Source organism: Lynx rufus, unplaced genomic scaffold (genome assembly GCF_022079265.1).
Source record: "Lynx rufus isolate CCGP_SWC_20201006 ecotype Redwood Valley unplaced genomic scaffold, mLynRuf1.p SCAF_1, whole genome shotgun sequence".
Lineage (NCBI taxonomy): Eukaryota > Metazoa > Chordata > Mammalia > Carnivora > Felidae > Lynx > Lynx rufus.
Genome location: NW_025814823.1, coordinates 179,152,472 through 179,172,736, shown reverse-complemented (window position 1 = coordinate 179,172,736; position 20,265 = coordinate 179,152,472). Strand labels below are relative to the sequence as shown.

Here is a 20,265-nt window from a genome sequence, read left to right as displayed (position 1 = left end):
AGGTGCTCCCTAAAGCTTTGGCTAAAATAACAAATTGACTAATTTCAACATTCAGCCTTCTAATGTTGTTATTATTGATTTTTCGTCTCCTACTGCTTTAGTTTGAAAATGAGATCATCCTCAAGCTGGACCATGAGGTGGAAGGAGGCCGAGGAGACGAGCAGTACATGCAGCTGCTTGAGTCAATGTAAGTTCAGCACCCGTGCGCGGGGGGAAGCCGGGAACGTCAGCTGCAGGCTGGAGAGCTTGGGACTCCAGGCCTTCAGAGACTCCTCCCTCCCCTGGAGATCGATCTTCTGGCTCCTGGTATTGGAGAAACTCCATTTTTGAAAGAAACCTAAAATTTCTCTCTCTCTAGAGTGGCTGTTTCTTTGATATTGATGGAATGGGATGGATAAAAAGAAACTTTGCTGTGTTGTGAAGAGAAAAACAATCCACCAAAATGTTCACTTGTGTTATCTCTTTGCTGTGGAATAATTCTTGCTAGTTTTTCCTTCTTTCTCTTTTAATCTTACACAGATGTTGATCATGACCAAGATAAATAGGGTACACGCAGTGCACAGATGCTGAGCTAGATGCTGTCTGTGCACTGCCTCATTTAGCTGCATTTACTCTCTGACCCCTATTTCATAGAGCTGGGCCCTGAGGCTCATGGAAGGGTCTTGTCTGAGGAAACTAGAACAATCTAGTTGGGTAGACAAGCTGGGACCCAAACCAGCTCTGCCTGACTGCAGGGCATAGGTCTACGTGAGGCAGTGGACAGTGGTCAGCACTGAACTTGGTCAGGACACATCTTTTTGTTTTAAGATTTTATTGAGATATAATTTATATACCATACAGCTCACTGAAAGTGTACAATTTTATCGCTTTTAGTATATTTGCAGAGTTATGCAACCATAACCACCATCTATTTTAGAACAGTTTTGTTACCTCCCCAAAGAAACCCCATACTCTTTAGTCATCATCCCCTCTACTTTTGGCCCCTGTGGATTTGTCTATTCTGGACATTTCATGTAAATAGAATCAGTATATGGTACTTTGAAACTGGCTTCTTTCGTATATCATGTTTTCAAGGTTCGTCCACACTGTAGCAGTCGTCAGCACCTCATTTCTTTTTGTTGCTGACTAATATTTCTCTGTTTAGATATACCCCATTTTGCTTATTCCTTTACCTATCTTTTTTAAAAAATTTTAATGTTTATTTATTTTTTGAGAGAGAGACAGAGTGTGAGCAGGCAAGGAGTAGAGGAAGAGGGAGACACAGAATCCAAAGCAGGCTCCAGGCTCTGATCTGTCAGCACAGAGCCTGACGCAGAGCTCAAACTCGTGAACCACGAGATCATGACCTGAGCTGAAGTTGGACGCTTAACTGACTGAGCCACCTAGGCACCCCTATTCATTTACCAATTGATGGACATGTAGGCTGTTTCCACTTTTTCACGTTAGGAATGACTATGCTATGAGCATTCACATGCAAATTTTTATGTGGACACAATGCTTCCAATTTTCTTGGGTATATGCCTAGGAGTGGAGTTGCTGGGTCATTTGGTAACTCTACTTGGCTTTTTGAGGAACCATCAGACTGTTTTCCAAAGTACTTGACCACTCACATTCCTACCAGCTGTGTGTGAGGGTTCCAGTTTCTCCACATTCTCCCCAACTCTTGTTAATATCTGCCTTACTGACTAAAGCCATCCCAGTGGCTGTGAAACTGATATCATTGCCATCTTGATTTGCCTTTCCTCGATGGCTAATGATGTTGAGCATTTTTTCATGTGCATGTAGGCCAATTGTATATATTTGGAGAAAGACATTAGGTTTCAACCCTGATTCTACCACTTAGCATCTGTGTAACTTTGGACCAGTCACACATCTTTGGCCTCAATATCTCTATCTATAAAATGGGGATAATAAGCCTGTAGCTATTTTGAAGACTGAATAACTATAAAGCATCTGGCATACAGCAGGTAAAAGCTTAATAAATATACTTTGTTCAGCCATCTGACTCCCAGTTTCCGTCTTCATGTCAGTGTCCCTTTCCTCCCGAAGGACTTCTCCCAAGGCTTAGCAATGTGGCTCAGACATTTCAAATTTCTTCCTAATTGTATATTCTCAGACTTGTATGATTCTCTGATAGAACTCTGATGTCAGATTCTTTTCCTCATCCTTTTTGAATATTTTATCTCCAACAACAAAAGCAAACTAAAGGCCTTGCTCTAACCCTCACAGTGACCCTCCCTGCCCTGCTCAGTAGGCAGGGCAGATTCCCAGGCAGCACCATCTCAGCAGGCCCTGTCCCCCTTCTGTCACTGCGCACAGCCCTCACTACACACAGGGAACACAAACGTAACTCAGAAGGAGAAACCCACTGTCTGCTCCTCGGGTGGGTATCAAGACTGACTGTCCAGGGGAAAAAGTGACATTTTGCCTGAGTCAATGTTTATTTTAAAGTTCTAAAAAGGAAAATCTAAATATTGACCATAAGGGAAACCATTTACAGTGCTGGCAATTTCCATTTTTATAAGCGGATGGGGCTCTGCGGCAGTCTTCAGATGATCAGCAGGATTTTCAAATCCTTCCTGAGTGATTATTTATAAAAGGAATCCTTAGAGGTCGAGGAAATTAAAAGCAGCTCATTATTTTTGCTTCTAGGATAGAGGTGTGAATGATTTCTGCAAAACTCATCAAGCCCAACCAGAGGAGTCAAGGTCCAATTAAAATGTCCAGGGGCCAGGTCCCTTCTTCTGCCTTTGAGCTTTCTGAGCCTCAGTTTCCTTATCTGCAAACTGAGGATAAAATACTATCCAGCTGTTACAGTTTTTGTTGAGACTAAGCAAGAAAAGTCATGTAAAGTACTTAGCAGTTTCTGATAACTAGTAAGTAGTCTGGAAATATTAGCTATTATTGTTGCTCTCTAGGTAGACACTGATGTGGTTATTTGAAGCCATGAACATACCTGTCATTTCTCCTCCAGTCTAGTCATCTACAGTTCCTCTAGCCCTTCCTTCAGCCCTTCATTCAGGGCCTCTACTGCTGTGGAGGACCTTCTCTGGGCAGACACAGTCCTGTGGTACATGGCTTAGCAATATGATGGTGCCTTTGTGAATAGAGCAGGGTTTCCCTTCCTATAGCAGCAATAGACCTGCATTAGGGCACAGACTTAGAGCATGACGTGGGGCTCAATTTCGGCCCTCATGGGCTCTTGTGCAGTGTACAAGCTATACAACCTTATACAACATCCCACCCCTCCCTACCCTCAGAACTGTCCCCAAAGCCCACTCCCAGTTGTCCACCTCTTTTTTTTTTAATTAATTATTATTTTTTTTTTTTTTTGAGAGTGAGAGAGAGTGCACACAAGCATAGGAGGGGCAACTGTGAGATCCAGACCTGAGCCGAAATCAAGAGTTGGATGCTTAACCGACTGAGCCACCCAGGTGCCCCTGTCCATATCTCTTAATATGAAGGTCCCCACATTGAAAGGAGTAATTAGACACTCTATTTTGCTGTATTCCATCTGCCTGAGAATTTTTCTAGAAGTGGTAAGGGAGCTGGAAAGGTGAAAGGGACAGATAATGTGTGTTCTGGGGCCAAGATCCCACCCAAACCAGTTCAGTGCCTGAAAAAGGACCTGTCATAAGAGGTACTCCATACATCAGTTTTAAAGGATGAGTGAAAACCCAGTTCCATCAGCACCGACACAGAGCGTGGGCCTGGGTTCTTCCCTCTGAAGGCCTCCCATGCTGAATGAAAATCAACTCTAGGGCAGTGTGAGTTCCCTCCAGTCCCCCCCCAACCCCCACCCAGGCAGAAGTATAGACAGGGAGTGGCTGGCAAGTGCTCCGCCCCCTCTCCTTCTGAGTGAGGAATTATCTGCATCACCTGGAGATTCCCATGACCCTTTTTCATTGTATCTGTCCTCCATTGTGGATTCAAAGGAGAGAAACAGCTGGGGGACTTTGGCAAGACCCTTATTAGAACCCAGCCCTGGGGGTTTCATGCCTCCTCTATCAGTTGACAGTGTTAATAATGCCCAACTCCAGGAAATTTTGTAAGCATTAAATAAGATAACCAATAAAATGGGTTTGCACAGCACCTGGAACACAGGAAATAATAAATGGGAGTATCATATACTATGGTTAGTCTTTATTTTTGTATCTGCTTCCTGTGCTATACTGTGATTTCCTGGAAGTCAGTGTCTTAATAATTTCTGAATCCCTGGTTCCTAGAAAAATATCTGTTGAGTGGATGGATGGTGGATGGTGGTAGGTGGTGATGAATGGTGAATGGATGGGTGAGTTCCAAACAGTCTGCCAATCCATCTCACCAATCCTAGACCATATGAGCAGATTTATTATCTTACACCTAAAGAATAGAGAAACTAAGAAAGTATTCTTCAAAACCCATGCTTTGCAAAGGACCAATAGCACTAGCATTATCCGAGAGCTTTTAGAAATGCAGAATCTCAGGCCCTAGCCCAGATCTATTGAACCAGAATCTATTAACAGAATCTATTAATTGGAATCTGTTAATCCCCAGGCAATTCCCATGCACATTGAACTTTGCAAAGCACTGGACTAAACTAGTTGTTCTTAATGTTGGCTGCATATTGGAATTACCTAGAGAATTCTAAAGATAAAATACTGCTACTTGGCTCCCACTCCCAAAGATACAAAGCCATTGATTTTAGGGTGGTCACTGAGCTTTAGAAAACGTTCCCCTGGAGATTCTAACATGTCGCAGGGACTGAGAACCACTGGTCTGGGCTGCGCTCAGGCCGTGAGATGCCTTCTGGGTCTGAGCTGCCTGAGAGGCTGTGAGGAATCACGCCCAAACACTGGACAAAGCGTTGTCGCATTGTTATTAGCTTGGGAAACGGGGCTGGAAGTGACGGTCCCAGAAGGAGTCAGGCACAGCTGTGACTGAGCCAGACAGGCCTAAATCACAGGGCAATTTGCGTCTCTCACTGAGAGCCAGGGAACAGGTGCTTCTCCCACGGAGAAGATGGATTTGTCTGATCACACCACAGTTTGAGGTGTCGCCTCCTTGCAGCCTGGTTTGGCTTCTGGGAAGAAATGACCCTCTGAAGTCCTTGCCTTTCTCACCTTTCCCTACTTGGAGCTCTTGGGACCTAAGCTGCCACAGGGATATTAGCCAGAAACAAATAGTAGCCTGGGTAATGCTTGTCTACTCAAGATGCCAGAGAACACACCACAATGTTTCTCTGTGGGAAAATAGTGAAGTGTTTGGCTTGATTCCCAAGGTCACCACTTACTAGGAGAGTGATTTCAGGAGGTCGTTTAACCTCTCTGAGCCTTGATTCCCTCCTCTATAAAATGAAAGGAATAATTTTTACCAGTCAGAATTATCGTGGTGATTTCTTTTTTTAATTTTTTTTATGTTTATTTATTTTTGAGAGTTAGAGAGACAGAGTGTGAGTGGGGGAGTGGCAGAGAGAGAGGGAGACACAGAATCTGAAGCAGGCTCGAGGCTCTGAGCTGTTAGCACAGAGCCCAGCACGGGGCTCGAACTCATGACCCATGAGATCATGACCTGAGTCAAAGTTGGATGTTTAACTGACTGAGCCACCCAGGCACCCCTATTATTATGATTTCTTAAGAAAAAGTGATTAGAATAAAAAAATTAGAAAAAAAAGAAAAAAGAAAAAATGATTAGTACAGTGTCTGGTACAAAATAAGTGATTAATAAAAAGTTGTCATTAATCAAAATTTTAATCCATCTGTCTCTCCTTGCCTAGCCTGTGGGCCTCCTGAAAGTAGGCATTTTTTTTTATATTTCTTTTTTTATTTTATCTTTCTCTCCATCCCCACCCCACACAATGCCTATCATATTGCCTAGCAACTAATAGATGCTTAAGTAATGTCACATTTTTTTTTAATTTTTGCTTTTAAAATTTAGAATATTAATATTATAACAAAATGTAGAATTTTCAAATAATATATGCACATTTAAATTTAAAAAATGAATACTCTCTTCTCTATTCCCCCACCTAGACTGCTTGTCAGAAGAAACCACCATTAAGAGTTTGGTGTTTATCCTTCCGGGCCATATTTGGCACATTTATAAGCACACAGAAACACATGATGCAGACATGCATTTCCACTCACAAATGCCAGAGCCAGAATATTGATATTTAACAACTTTTGTGACCTTGTACAAGTTAGTTGGCCTCTCTGTGCCTTAGTTTCCCTATCTGCAAACATCCTTTCTCATCAGACTATGATGGGAGATTAGGTGAGTTAACATTTGTGAGACATTTGGAATAATGCCTGGGACATGGTAGGTTCTATGTGAGTTGGTTAAGTAAAAAACAAATATTGTTCTGAAACTTACTTTTCTCACTGATCTGTACATTTTATAGAGCTTTTTGTTTTATTTATTTTCTTTTTTTTAATTTTTTTTTTCAACGTTTATTTATTTTTGGGACAGAGAGAGACAGAGCATGAACGGGGGAGGGGCAGAGAGAGAGGGAGACACAGAATCGGAAACAGGCTCCAGGCTCTGAGCCATCAGCCCAGAGCCCGACGCGGGGCTCGAACCCACGGACCGTGAGATCGTGACCTGGCTGAAGTCGGACACTTAACCGACTGCGCCACCCAGGCGCCCTTTATAGAGCTTTTTGTGTCAAAGCATGTTGATTTCTCATACTTTATAGTATCTTCATAGAAGTACATTTTGTAAATATGCTTTAATTTATTAACCATTTGCCTACTGATGGACATTTAAGATAGTTTCAACTATTTCACTATAGACACAATATGTAAGTATCATAAATCCTTGCATGCTTCTGGGAATATTTCTGTAGAATAGTTTCACTGAACTAGAATTGTTGGGCCAGAGGGTATGTACGTTTACAATTTTGATAGATATTGTGGAAATTGCCACACAAAGGGTGGTACTGATTCACTCCCAATGTGGATGTGTAGAAGTGACTATTTCCCCGTGTGTAGAAGTCACTATTTTTTTGGACAGCTGCCCACATTGGACATTTTTTTCCCATTCTGATGGTGGGCAAAAAAAAATTAAATGCTTGCTAAACTGTATAGACAATTAAGTATATAAATTAATACATGATTGAATAAATGAGCAAAATGAGCCAACCCATGAACCAGGGCAACTTAGACTCACTGGTTCATTCGCGACGCCCCCCCCCCCCACCCCCACCCCTCAACACACTCTTTCTCCTCTGGCCATGAGCTCACTGCCCTGCCATCTCTGCCCACAGCCTGATGGAATGTGCCGCAGAGCACCCGACTATTTTCAAGTCAGTGGAAAACTTTGTGAACCTGGTCAAAGGCCTCCTGGAGAAGCTGCTCGATTACCGGGGTGTGATGACCGACGAGAGCAAAGACAACCGCATGAGCTGCACTGTGAATCTGCTGGTATGTGGGGTCAGCCACCTCTCCCCAAGGTCCCATCAAGTCCTGGGGCAGGCCTGGTTTGGGGTTTCACTGTGCTCTTGATAGGGAAGTAGTGCTAAGGGCTTCAGAAAGCAGACAGAAGTGGAATTGAATCCTGCTCTGCCATCTGCTAGCTCTGTGTCTTGAGACCAGTAACTGCACCATTCCATGTCTCAGTTCCCTCATATATGAAATGGGAATGAATGTTTTCTTTAGTACTTAACACATCACATGGAAGGAAAGTGGCAGTAAAAAGGGGTTAAGAGTATGAGCTTTGGAGTTTCATAGCCCATAGGTTCTCCTATCTCTGATAACTAATAGAATAGACAAGTCAAGGAAGTTTTTTGAAGGCTTAGTTGGTTTATCCATTCCATAGAGAAAGTGGTAGTACCTATTTCTTAGGTTATTCATCCTGGGACCGTGGTTAAATGCTTCCTACATGTTAGTTTCCTTCTCTTACAGAATAATCTAATAACCAGATTTACAGCAAATTAGTATGGGCCAGAATAGCTAATCTCAAGTGCAGGCTCTTAACCCCTATACTGCATGACCCGCCAAGAGCTGTCTCCTGAACAGTCTCCGTTCACATGTCCTGTGGTACAGTCATGAGAGGTAGAACCAGCCGCAACGCCCCACACCACCACATCAGCCCACCCTAAAGTGGTTTAAATGAATGAAACTGGCCAAAAGACCATGTAGCATCCATCATATCAACACCCCCCCCACCATGCTCAATGCTCCAAAAATATAAATCCTGTCCCATAGTTCTTTTGTGTGGCCTCTGTTAACCTAAGTGGACTCTCTTTTTAATAGCCCAGATATTGCCATTGATTTTCTGAAATGCTAAGGGGAGTTAAAATATCCTGATTACAGCAGAAAGGAATTCATTGCTAATAATTCCACCAGGCCCAATTTACATAAAGAGCAGGAAGAGGGGTTTTCCAGGAGTTTAGCAATTTGTCTCTATGGAGAGGCAGAAGTGAGTTGAAGAAAATGACCTTCAACGGTCAGACTCTGACCTTGGGACAGGTAGATCCACAAGCAATTAGACCCTGCTAGCTTTTGGTGTGGCATAAACACGGCATCAAGAAGGAGGATGGGGAGAGGGTGTCAGAGGAGCTGAGGCCTCGGGTGTCTCTGCCAACCACTGTGTACCCTGGAACACCTGGAACATCACCTTCCTCCCTCTGAGTCTCAGGTACACATGGGTACATTGAGTTAAACCAGGGTTTTCTCAAAGTATAGCTCATGGGTCAGATCATGACCTCCTGGCTCAAAATTTTTAAGGGCTCATTTACAAATGCACGAGATTAGGATATCTGGTGGTAGAGCCCAGGACCACTACTGGTCTAAATGATCCCTGAGCTTGAGTCGAGCTTCCCAGGTATTGCCAAGTTTAAATGTCTTTGCCTGTGGAGTCTCATCGTAACTCCTCATACCACTGTACTATCAGGAGTTGTGATCCGTTATTATCCCTGAAATCTGTTACTATTCCTAGAACTCTGATTACTGCTATAATTTTGAGAACAACCAGCTCCTTCTGAGTAATGGGTCTGAGCTTGTAAAATCAAGCTGGGCTGCCGCAATCCTGACAACCCACCTCTCAGTGCAGCAGATAGCCCATCTGCACCCTGACATGTGATGGCTGAGGTACCCCCTCTGTCCCTTTATAGCCTAAGGATCAGGGGAGTGGCTTTCAAGGTAGAATCTCCTAGAAAGGGTGTTTGATGCATTCAAGAAAGTAAGTTCCAGGCTCCCATCTCAGAGAGCCCAGATAGTAAAGAGCAGTCTTCCCTACGTCTCCATCACTACTCCCTCTACTCCTGCCACTCTGCAAAGAAAAACACTCACCACTGTTTTTCCTCCACTACCTAGAATTTCTACAAAGATAACAATCGGGAAGAGATGTACATAAGGTAAGATTTTTGTTTTCTAAAATTCAGATCTGCTGTATCATTCTCCTGCTCAGTATCCATCAATGGCTCCCTGCTGCCTTCAGGATGGAATTTAAACTTACCTTCTTGATGCTAGGTCCCTGTGTATTCTGATTCCTATCAATCTCTCCAGATTCAACTCTTCTCATTCTCCTAAGCAGCCCCCCACGCCACTTGGAGTTCTACAACCTGCCATGCTGTTTTGTTGTATCCACAGACCATAGTTTCCTTAACCCATCTTATGGATCGAGCTGGTGAATTATATCTGCATTTGTTGAAGGGTTAGCATATGGGGCCCAATTCTAGGGTTTATGAAGCATGTAGTTAGACCATTGGCCAGCCCAATTGCACAGGAAAAAAAATACCAAGATGCATGATAACCTATTTTCTTGTAGGCATTTAGAAGACATTTATTTGAATATATCATGAAGGGTTTTTTTGGGGGGAGGGCATTTTTTTCTCAGAATCTCACATTCTTTTCTCCAAATTTTTTGTATTGCTATTTTTACTCTTTACAAAAATAATGCATACTTACTATCAGAACAACAGCAACAAACAACTCATAAAGTATAGACCAAAAAAAAGTGAAATAAACTCTCATAATCCATACATATTCTCAGACCCTTTTATATTTATATAGAGATGGAATTCTATGCCTGCATATTTTTTACAAAAATGAGATCATATTGCTCAAAATTTATTCTTTGCTTGACAAGAATTCCATGTCAACAGATGAATTTCAACATCATTTTTAATGAAACTATAAAATTTTCTTTCCAGAATATACCATAATTTATATAGCCAATCCTATATTGTTGAACATTTAGGTTGTTTCCAACTTTTTCCTATCATAAATAGCACAACGACAAAATTCTTGGACATATATCTTATGTGTCCAAGTTATAGCTTGCTCATATCCTTATGAGACAAGAGCCACAAAGAGAAATTGGCCAGAAGGTTAACAAGCGTTTTCAAGTCTTTTGACCCATTCTGTCAAATGCCAGAGACTCCAAGCCTGAACCTACTCTGCTATTATTGCAGATATTTTTAGGTACTTAGTTTAGCATTATTCCAGGAATAGGAACTATCATTTGGATAAGAGATAATTCCATAGGCTGTCCTAAGCTGAGATAGTATTTATAACATCACCAGACATGACTTATTATAGTAGTGCAAAGCTTTGGAGTCCAAAGGGCCTGGGGTTTTCACCTTGTCTTCTTGGCGAGTCTGTATAAGATCCCTCAGTCTCTCTGGGTTGAGGTTTCCCTTTATAGAATGTTTCCATTCTACCTTCTGTTTTGAGGATTAAATGAGATGCTATAGGTAAAGTGTCTAGCACATGGATCCATCCTTCCAACCTCTTTTCTCTCCTTCCCATTTTAGCAACACAGATGGTGAGCCCCAGATCTCCATAAGCTCTGGAGATTTGAGTTCTGTTGTAATCTAGGAAAACCGCATTTGCCTAAACCAAACAATGTAACAGGATATAGTCTGAAAACCTGTTCTGTTTGGCAGGCACAGTATTTAAAAACATTTTTTAATTGGTTGCCAAAATTTGGAAATCTAGAGATTTTACAAAAAAATAAAAATTCCCCGGGGTGCCTGGGTGGCTCAGTTAGTTGAGTGTCCAATTCTTGATCTCAGCTCAGGTCAAGATCTCATGGTTCATGAGTTCAAGTTCCACATTGAGCCTTGGACTGGCAGCACAGAGCCTGCTTAAGATTCTCTCTGTACCCCTCTCTCTATACCCCCCCTCAAAATAAATAAGCTTAAAAAGTAAAATATAATAAAATAAATAAAATAAAAATTTCCCTCTTCTAAAAACTCAGAAGGTATGGCAACACTGGGCCCTCCTCCTGTCCTGACAAATCTGAGGTACTCTAGTCATGACATTGTCCCCATTCCCCCTTGTAGGCAGACTTCACCCTGCCTACATCACTCAAGCTGTGCATCTGGCCTATGTAGGTACCTGGGTTTGAATCCCTGGTCAGGCCCATTAGGGTGTTTTCCTTTGGGCTCTGCAGTAGATCACCAAACCCTTGAGCTGGCAAAGGAGAAGAGAGGGTGCCTTGGCCAGTAAAGGAATAAATCTGTCTTCTGAAGGTTTATTGGACCCATCCATCTAAGGTTTTTGGACCCATCCATCTAAGGTTTTTGGACCCATCCATCTAAGGATCTAAAGGATGAAGGATGGACAGGAGGAGATAAAGTAGGATTCAGCCATGCACATAGGGGCTTCTAAAGGTAGACCACAAGCTCAACACTCCCAGCATGCAAGCCTCATATAATTTCACTGATAACTGACTGATGAGAGAAAAGGTAAAAAGGGAGGGGAGTGGAATGGCCATGACTATAGAGGCAGAAATTGCTGATGGTTAAACCTGGTTCTACCTATTTCTTGCTCTGTGTACTTTAACATAAATCTCAGTTTTCTTGTCTATAAAAGGTTGACTGGGAGGATGAACTGATATAATATCTGAAGTACCCATTTGTTAGATGAATGAATAGGCAAATCTTTCTACCTGGGATCTTCATCCCTCATTCATCCCCTCACTTTTAGATCCTTGCTCAACTGCCATGCCATAGGAACTTCTCTAGAAATCCCTTCTCTCCCTACCTAGATGAGTCCTGTTCTCATAGTACCACAGATCTCTCTTCCCAACATAGCTCACAACTGTATTTTTACAATGCAGTCATCCCAGGGTTCAGAACTGAAACCACACATTGTAAAGGGAGAGAAGGTAGGAATGTGGTTTTGGTTGAATAGTATATTCTCCTTACTGACTGCTCAAGGTCTCCATATGAATATCTAATCTTGAGACCCTGGTCCACTTCCTTCTCTTACCAGAAAATGCACTTCTTTTATACCAAGAGCCCACTGAAGAGCTGTCCTTTATAGTGCTGTGGCTTGTTCATTCTCCTGGAATGGTACAATGTTCAGAGCACGAGCTGTGGAGACAATTAGCCTGGGATCATGTTCCAGCTCTTCCAATTATTAGCACAAGACTTGTGATGAGTTATTCATTTCACCTTTCTTATTTGTCACGTTGCATTGGCCAGATTCTTTAGTATCAAGTTGAATACCAGCTGGGATGATACTTCACACTTCTCCAAACCATACTTTTCTCAATGAACCCATCTCACAAGGTTGCCATGTGGATTAAATGATCTAAGGCATTCAAAATACCTAGCCTGGTACCTGTCACACACTAGGTGTCCCATAAACAGTAACAGCTGCTGTTGTCACCCATGCAGGGTGGAGCTGGTTATCAGCAATGGAGGATTCCTCTGTGATCCCAAGAGGTGCCTAGTTGTTCTGTCTGACTCCTACTTGCCCTATCTCCGGCCTCCTTGTCACTGACCCTGGTAACCTAGCATATTTCCCCAAACAGGTACTTGTACAAACTCCGCGATCTTCACCTGGATTGTGATAATTACACAGAGGCTGCCTACACACTCCTTCTCCACACCTGGCTTCTCAAGGTACTGTCCTTCCAATAAAGGTGATTTGTGTTAGGATCTCTATGTGGCCCTCACAGCAAGTTAAAGAGTTAAGGAGCAGGGGGAAGAAAGAGAGAAAGAGGAAGGGAAGGGAAGGGAAAGGAAGGGAAGGGAAGGGAAGAAAGAAAAGGAAAGGAAAAGGAAACAGAAAAGGAAAAGGAAAATAATTAGCCCAATAAATTTTGTTTTGCTATGTCCCCAAACTCTTGACTTGGCCAGTTACTGTTCTGCACTACTTTTCCTGGTCACATAAGGTTTCAAGTGACTTTCACATTTAGCAACAACAATAACCCCCCTGAGACATGTTTTACAGTTTTATATAACATTCAAACATCACCTATAAATCATTAGCATGCCCAGTGAGCTGTTTTCTTTCTCTTGAAAACAGTGTTGTAGCTGGACAGTGTTCTGAAGGATTTCCTTTGGCTTTTTGAAAAGCTGGGCTCATGTCTTATAGGGGTTCCAGGAAAATCCCTACAAACCACACACATGAGCCAATAGACAGTCCAAAAGGCACAATTGGCAAAAATCAGGAGACACTTCCCAATGGAAACCACAGACCAGCCTCTCCCTGACTGACCATTCACACCCAGGGTGACAGGCCAGCTGACAGACGTGTGTGCAGAGCTTCCTCCTGCTCCTCATAAGTAGGGAAGACACCTCCCCTTGGCTCCCTCTCAGCCCCGGGTGATTTGGTGTATCTCTTGTCCTCAGTGGTCAGATGAGCAGTGCACATCGCAGGTCATGCAGACAGGCCAGCAGCACCCCCAGACTCACCGGCAGCTGAAGGAGACGCTCTATGAGATCATCATAGGCTACTTTGACAAAGGAAAGGTAATTTACCCCTGTCCTCCCTCTCTCTGTGGAGATCATGGCTATGGGGAAGGGTGGTTCCTTCCCATACTCTGCACCCCATCCATCTGCACGTCTGGTCAGCTCTCCCTCCCAGTTCTGAGTCTGGTCACTTTGCTCCACCTTCTCACCACCTCCATTCAGGGCCTCCTCATTGTTCACTTGGATACTCAATGGGTTCTGAGAAATCTGCCTGCTCCCTCTAGTGCCTCCAACAGATCATCCTCTGTACAGGAAATGGCTCCCACATTCCACCAGAAAGAGTACACAATCCTGTCTGTGACCTGTGAGGCCTCACATGAGCTGTCTTCTGACCGCTTCTCTTGTTTCATCCCTGACAGCTCCTCTTGCCCCCATGCTGTATCCCAAATTCTTTTCCACATCAGCATCTTTGCACTTGCTTTTCCCATCTTAGAACATTTTTCCTCCGTAGCTTTCCATCGAAGACTCCCTCTCAGAGCTCAGAGCTTTGCTCAGATGTCCTCAAGGACACCTTCCCTGACCAACCTAGGCAAAACAGCGCCCCTTCCCCGAGTCACCTTTATTGCCTCTTCAAAGCACTTGTCACTATCAGACATCACCTTGTTCATTTTGTTTTTACATTCATTGTTTGGCTTGTCATTTTAGAATGCCACAAACACAAAGACATGTCCACTGCTGAATGTCCAGTGGTTAGTGCAGAGCCTGGCATGCAGGGACAAATAAATATATGTTGAATAAGTGAATGAATTACATGAATGAATGACAGGGTGATGCCATTGATCTTTAAACAACAAGGACAAAATGTTTGGTTGGGAGGAGATTAACCAGACCAACTGATACTCATCCTCCAGTCCCCAGTGGACCTTCAAGAAGCACCAAGCCAAATGCAACCATTCATCCTGTAGGAGATGTGGCATGTGGCTAAGTGCTTAGGCTCTGGAGTCAGCCTGGTTTCAAATGTTGCTCCTCTGTCACAGTTCCCTTGACCTCTTAGAGACTCCAATTCCCATCCAAAATAATGATACTAATAGTACCTACTTCCTAGTTGTATTGTGAAAATTATGTAAGAGAATGCAGGTAGAACACCTAAGCTAGGACCTGGTACATAGTCATATTTTCTTAAATTTTAACTGTCATCATTACCCTACTCTGCCTTCAAGGCCCCAGTTGATTGGCCACTTCCTCCATCAAACCTTTTTTGAGTCCTCCAGCTTACCGACAGCTGTGCCTCTCCTCTGAATTACAAGACCTCTTACTATTCATCTGGACATAATTTAGTGGACTTAATTTTGATCTGTTCTGTCACTGCAGTTCATTGTATCTGTCTTAGCCTGATCTCCCCACCTTCCCTGGAAAGACAGAATGAGGTAATGTCTGTGGAAGGGCTTATAAATTCCCAGGAGTTGAGCAGTTGGAGACCACTGTTTTTATAATTTACAATTATAAGCCTCTTGAGGGCAGTGAGTCTGCCGTTGCTGAAACCTCCTGCCCTGCTGACTTCAAGTCAGAGCTTACTATTTGTTTACAGCTGATTCAGTGCATCACGGTGTGAAAGCCCCAACAGGACGTGTTGAGCTTTGTCTTCTGCCATGTATCCAGTTCAACTCACCCTATGCTGAACAGAGAGGAAAAAGATGCCATCCCTCATCTCAAGGACCTTATCATCTAGTTGGCAAAACAGACAAACGAATCATGATCTTCTTTGCATATTACCCTTTGGTGTTGTGCAATAATGGAGAATGAGGGAGAGAAAAGTAGTGCCCAGGTACTTTGGGAGCAGAGAGGAGAGAGCAGATGGGTACAGCTCACTTCAATAGCCACTGCTGTGGAAACTTCCAGAATGAAGCCCAAACTCTTAAGCATCCCCTTAACCTCCTCTCCCCATACCTTCCCTCATGTAGATTTATTGCTCCAGACACACACAATAGCCTTCTACTTTGCAAGTCCATCTGTCAATATTTTGTGGACTCCTCTACATCCCTCAAAACCCAATTCTTGCATCTATGTATGTGTATGCTTTACCCACGTACATTTCAGGACAGGAGAGACTGTGTCTTGTCCATATTTATGCCTATTCCATCACTGTATACCATACCATGCCTAGAAGCCAGGCGGTACTCAATAATCAATGTATGAGATTCAGAGGGATCAGTGACTGTCAGAGGTCCTGGTGGCCATACAGGCAGACTCAGGAGGAAATCCTAGATATCTGACTCCCTCCCTGGCCCATCAGTGGTCTCTTAACACATTGGTGAGGGCATTTCTGGCAGATTATGGTACAGAGTTTGCAAAGATCTCCACATGAGCCAAAAAGTCCCCTGACCCAGCCCAGGGACTTTACCACCGTCTTCTTGTTCAGGCTGAACAGAAAGAAAGCCCCAGCCCAGCCTGGCCTGTAGACTTGGTTCCTCCTGGCACATAAAGCATTTTTATGCTGCTCACTAAGTTGTCCACGGGTTTACAGCCGTGGCTCCTCCACTCGGCACTTGCTTTTATTTATTTTTATGCTTGGATGCAGAGAGAGCATTTTTGCTACACAGCACACACTACATTTTGGCAACCTCCCCTCTCTCCTTCCCCACCTCCCCTAGCTTCTCCATTTAGATGCATTTCCCATTTTAAACTGAATATGAAATGTGATGGGTGTCCCTTGAGATTGCCAGATCTCCAGCCCACTCTGCATCTCCCGCCTCTGCAGAGGCTCCCGACCCCCTTCAGTCTAAGATGGAAGGATGATCTATCGGATTCAGCCTAAGAGCAGAGGAAAAGGGTTTGCTTTTCCAGGATTTTTTTTCAAATGGAAAATGCCTATTTACAAAAAGTTCTAATCACTCTTGTTATACTCAGCTCCACCGCTACCTCTGTGCAGCCCCCCTCCCCACTCATGTACTCCAAATAACCCCAAGTGACAAGTATAAAGTTTCAGTTACACAAGATGAGAAAGTTTTAGAGATCTACTGTACAACAATAGGTCTATAGTTAACAATTCTCAGGTCACACCCAGGTGTGCATTCTAGCCCAGCTTTTGGTTAGGCATGTGACCTAGGACAATGTCTCTGCCTGTCTGAACCTCCATTTCTCACCTGGGAAATGCAGCTGTTACTAGACACCTCCCAGGAGTCAAGCTGCCTTGAGTCCCTTCCTCAGCAAGGGTTCTGCAAGCTTGGATGTACCTCCTAACCTTTGTGTCCATGACCTTCCTATAGATGTGGGAAGAAGCCATCAGTCTGTGCAAGGAGCTGGCGGAACAATACGAGATGGAGATCTTTGACTATGAGCTCCTGAGCCAGAACCTGGTAAGACAGGGTGCCCAGGGCCTCAGCTCCCCAGAGAGGCTGGGGAGAGGAAGCAGGAGGCCAGGTGGGGTCAGGACACCAGAAAAAGAGTGTACGTAGGGCCTGAGCTGAGTAAGGCTGTGCTGAAAGCCTTCCTTCCAGTTGGGAATATTTCCAGAAGAAGGCATTCTGGGAAAACTCATTAGTGACAGTTTCCCGGATGGAGTAGTAAGTACCTGCTTGGCACTGGGGCTGCTGCTGCCGTTGCACACCCAATAAACACTGTGCTACATTTGCAGTAAAATCACTACAAATCACTAAGCCAATTAAATAAAAACGCAAATTTGTGCTTTCTGATTAACAGATAAATCACATTAAAATGCTCCCCATCTGGCCATTCCCCATTAGCTCCTCGGTGCTTGTGATTGGTGGGGGGGGGGGGTAAGTGGAGAGTGGGGGAGCCAGCCTAGCCTACTTGTGCTGCAGATGCCAGGGCTTGGCGGGGAAGTGGCCTCTGCAGAGAAAATGCAGAACGTTTGGGCTGCTCCCCCCACTTGTACACCTCCTACATATTTCCTGGCCACCTCAGAGCCAGGACACCAGTGCCCCATGGTAGCCTATTTTGACAGGCCAGTCCAGCTCTGTCCAGGGAACTATAAAATGAGAGTCCAAACATGGAGAGATGATTTATTGTTTCTTCGTGGGGGGGATGGGTATTGAATGCAGTATTCTTGTTAAAAGCAGCTGGGCTGTTAGCTGTTTGTACTGTGTGTAAGATATGATGCAAACACACATATGTAGTCACAGCAAGAAACACTTATATCTACCCTACACATACATCCACATAGATATTTGCAAACATGGGGGCACACATGCACACATGCATCCAGTACACATTTGTGCACACACACATGCACATACAGTACACATTCATGCATACACACAGTGAACATTCATGTGCACACATGCACACACGTACCTAGTACACATTTGTACACACACATGCACATACACACAGTACACATTCATGCACATGTTGATGTACATGCATGCCCATTCTCCAAGTCCATGTTGCACAGGCTTGTGTCCATGCACACTTATCTCCCATATTGTATCAAATTTAAGATGCCATCAGTCTGAGATGCAGTCTTTTTTTGTATGTGCCTTGTCATGATTTCTATCTGACTAATAGCAATTCTAAGATGCTATCAGGTGTAAAGTAAGATGTAAACTGTTTTCAGAGATGTTAAAATATGAAGAATGCACACCTATTAGAATTGATGAAATACGTCAAGGGTACATACAAGGGAAGATACATATATCTGGAGATATTTATGCATCCATAGACCCCCACAAACATATGCCTTGTGTGCCCAAAGGAGAGAGCAGCATGGCGAGGTGGGGGCTCTGGACAGCTGGCTGGATTCAGCTTCATACTTACTAGCTGCACTGTGAGATACAAAAAACATTTCTTTATCTGCAAAACAGACATACGAAACTTGTGGGTTGTTAAGAGGATGATGTGAGTAAATGAGCTGGTGCAGGTAGAGTGATTAACGTGGAACCTGGTATAGGGTGAATACAGCCATTGCTATTATGATTATAGACATACCCACAGATTTGCAAATATGTGCAGTGGGCATCTTGGTTCTGGTATAATGATCGTCTCTCAAGAGTGGCCTCTCTGGACTTTAAGAAACAAAACAGATGAACATAAGGGAAGGGAAACAAAAATAATATAAAAACAGGGAGGGGGACAAAACAGAAGAGACTCATAAATATGGAGAACAAACTGAGGGTTACTAGAGGGGTTGTGGGAGGGGGGATGGGCTAAATGGGTAAGGGGCACTAAGGAATCTACTCCTGAAATCATTGTTGCACTATATGCTAACTAATTTGGATGTAAATTTTAAAGAATAAAAAATAAAATTAAAAAAAAAGGAGTGGCCTCTCTGAGTTGAATGTGCCTTTGATACACATATCTATGTTGTTACAAGCTGTGAGTTTTCTCCTTCCAGATCCAGCAGGCAAAATTCTATGAAAACATCATGAAAATCCTCAGGCCCAAGCCAGACTACTTTGCTGTTGGATACTATGGCCAGGGATTTCCCTCCTTTCTGCGGGTGAGTTTGTGGGTGACTGAGACCCAGGCCAGGGGCCTGGGGCCTCTCAGCTGCCGCTTTGTGCTTCAGGGATCCGCTTGTACTGAGACTATGTGCTCTCCTCCATCTGAGGGCTGCCCTCACCCCCAGCACATGCCCAGTCTCCTCCATCATCACCACCCTCAGCTACCCCATGTTCCTATAGATACACAGCAACCAGAGCTGCCCCATGAGGTAGCGAGCTCCCCATCTCTTGAGTGTGGTGTTCAAGGAGAGCCAGTGGACCTCTGCTACCCTGCCAGCACTGTAGAGCTCTGGTTCTCAGACCTTTTGGGCTCAGGAATCTCTTTTCTCTCTGAAAAGTTATTGAGGTCTCCAATGAACTTTTGTATTGATAGACTCTAGCTGTCTACATTTATCATATTCAAAATTAAAACTAAGAAAATTTTAAAATATTTATCAATTTATTTAAAAATAACAATAATTAATCTGTCACGTGTTAACATAACTTGCATCATTATGAAAAAATAGTTATATTTTCCCATAAAAAATGTGTGCCAACAGTGAGATTGCTACATATTTCTATAAATCTCTTTAATATTTAGATTAAGAGAGGATGGCTAGGTACTTACACTTTCTTCTGCATTTAGTCTGTAGTGATAGACTACACATATCATGCAGCTTCTGGAAAATTCTACCACACATCTGAAAGAATGATAGTGAAAAAGGCAAATAACAACTGACCATTATTATGAAGAGTGCTCCTTGATCTCATGAGGCCCTGAAAGGGTTTTAGGGACCTTCAGGGGTCTCTGGAGCATACTTTTTTTTTTTTTTAACATTTGTTCATTTTTGAAAGGCAGAGAGAGACAGAGCACAAGTGGGGGAGGGGCAGAGAGAGAGAGAGAGAGGGAGACACAGAATCTGAAGCAGACTCCATGCTCTAAGCTGTCAGCACAGAGCCCTATGTGAGGCTCGAACCCATGAACTATGAGATCATGACCTGAGCTGAAGTCGGATGCATAACTGATGGAGCCACCCAGGCCCCCCTCTGAGCATACTTTCTGAAGTAATGCTCTTGTGGATTATTCACTGATCATGTAGAGAGTTGGATTAGGTCAGCTGTAGGCTTCTTTCCCATAGGACTCCATCCAGTGAACCTGAGGTTCAATGTTATAGTCAGGGACATTCAAAAGAAACA

The 20,265-nt window shown here is 43.5% G+C and overlaps 1 protein-coding gene across 2 annotated transcripts in view; it reads left to right on the top strand.

Moving 5' to 3' along the window:
• Positions 1 to 20,265, top strand: part of DOCK2 (dedicator of cytokinesis 2) — a 422,892-nt gene that overhangs the window by 372,884 nt on the left and 29,743 nt on the right. For both annotated transcript variants that reach the window (XM_047091278.1, XM_047091279.1), the window contains exons 34-40: positions 102 to 187; positions 7,244 to 7,400; positions 9,294 to 9,334; positions 12,745 to 12,835; positions 13,568 to 13,687; positions 16,894 to 16,983; positions 18,981 to 19,085. In XM_047091278.1, coding sequence (XP_046947234.1) covers positions 102 to 187; positions 7,244 to 7,400; positions 9,294 to 9,334; positions 12,745 to 12,835; positions 13,568 to 13,687; positions 16,894 to 16,983; positions 18,981 to 19,085 — 690 coding nt within the window. The remainder of the gene's footprint in view (positions 1 to 101; positions 188 to 7,243; positions 7,401 to 9,293; positions 9,335 to 12,744; positions 12,836 to 13,567; positions 13,688 to 16,893; positions 16,984 to 18,980; positions 19,086 to 20,265) is intronic.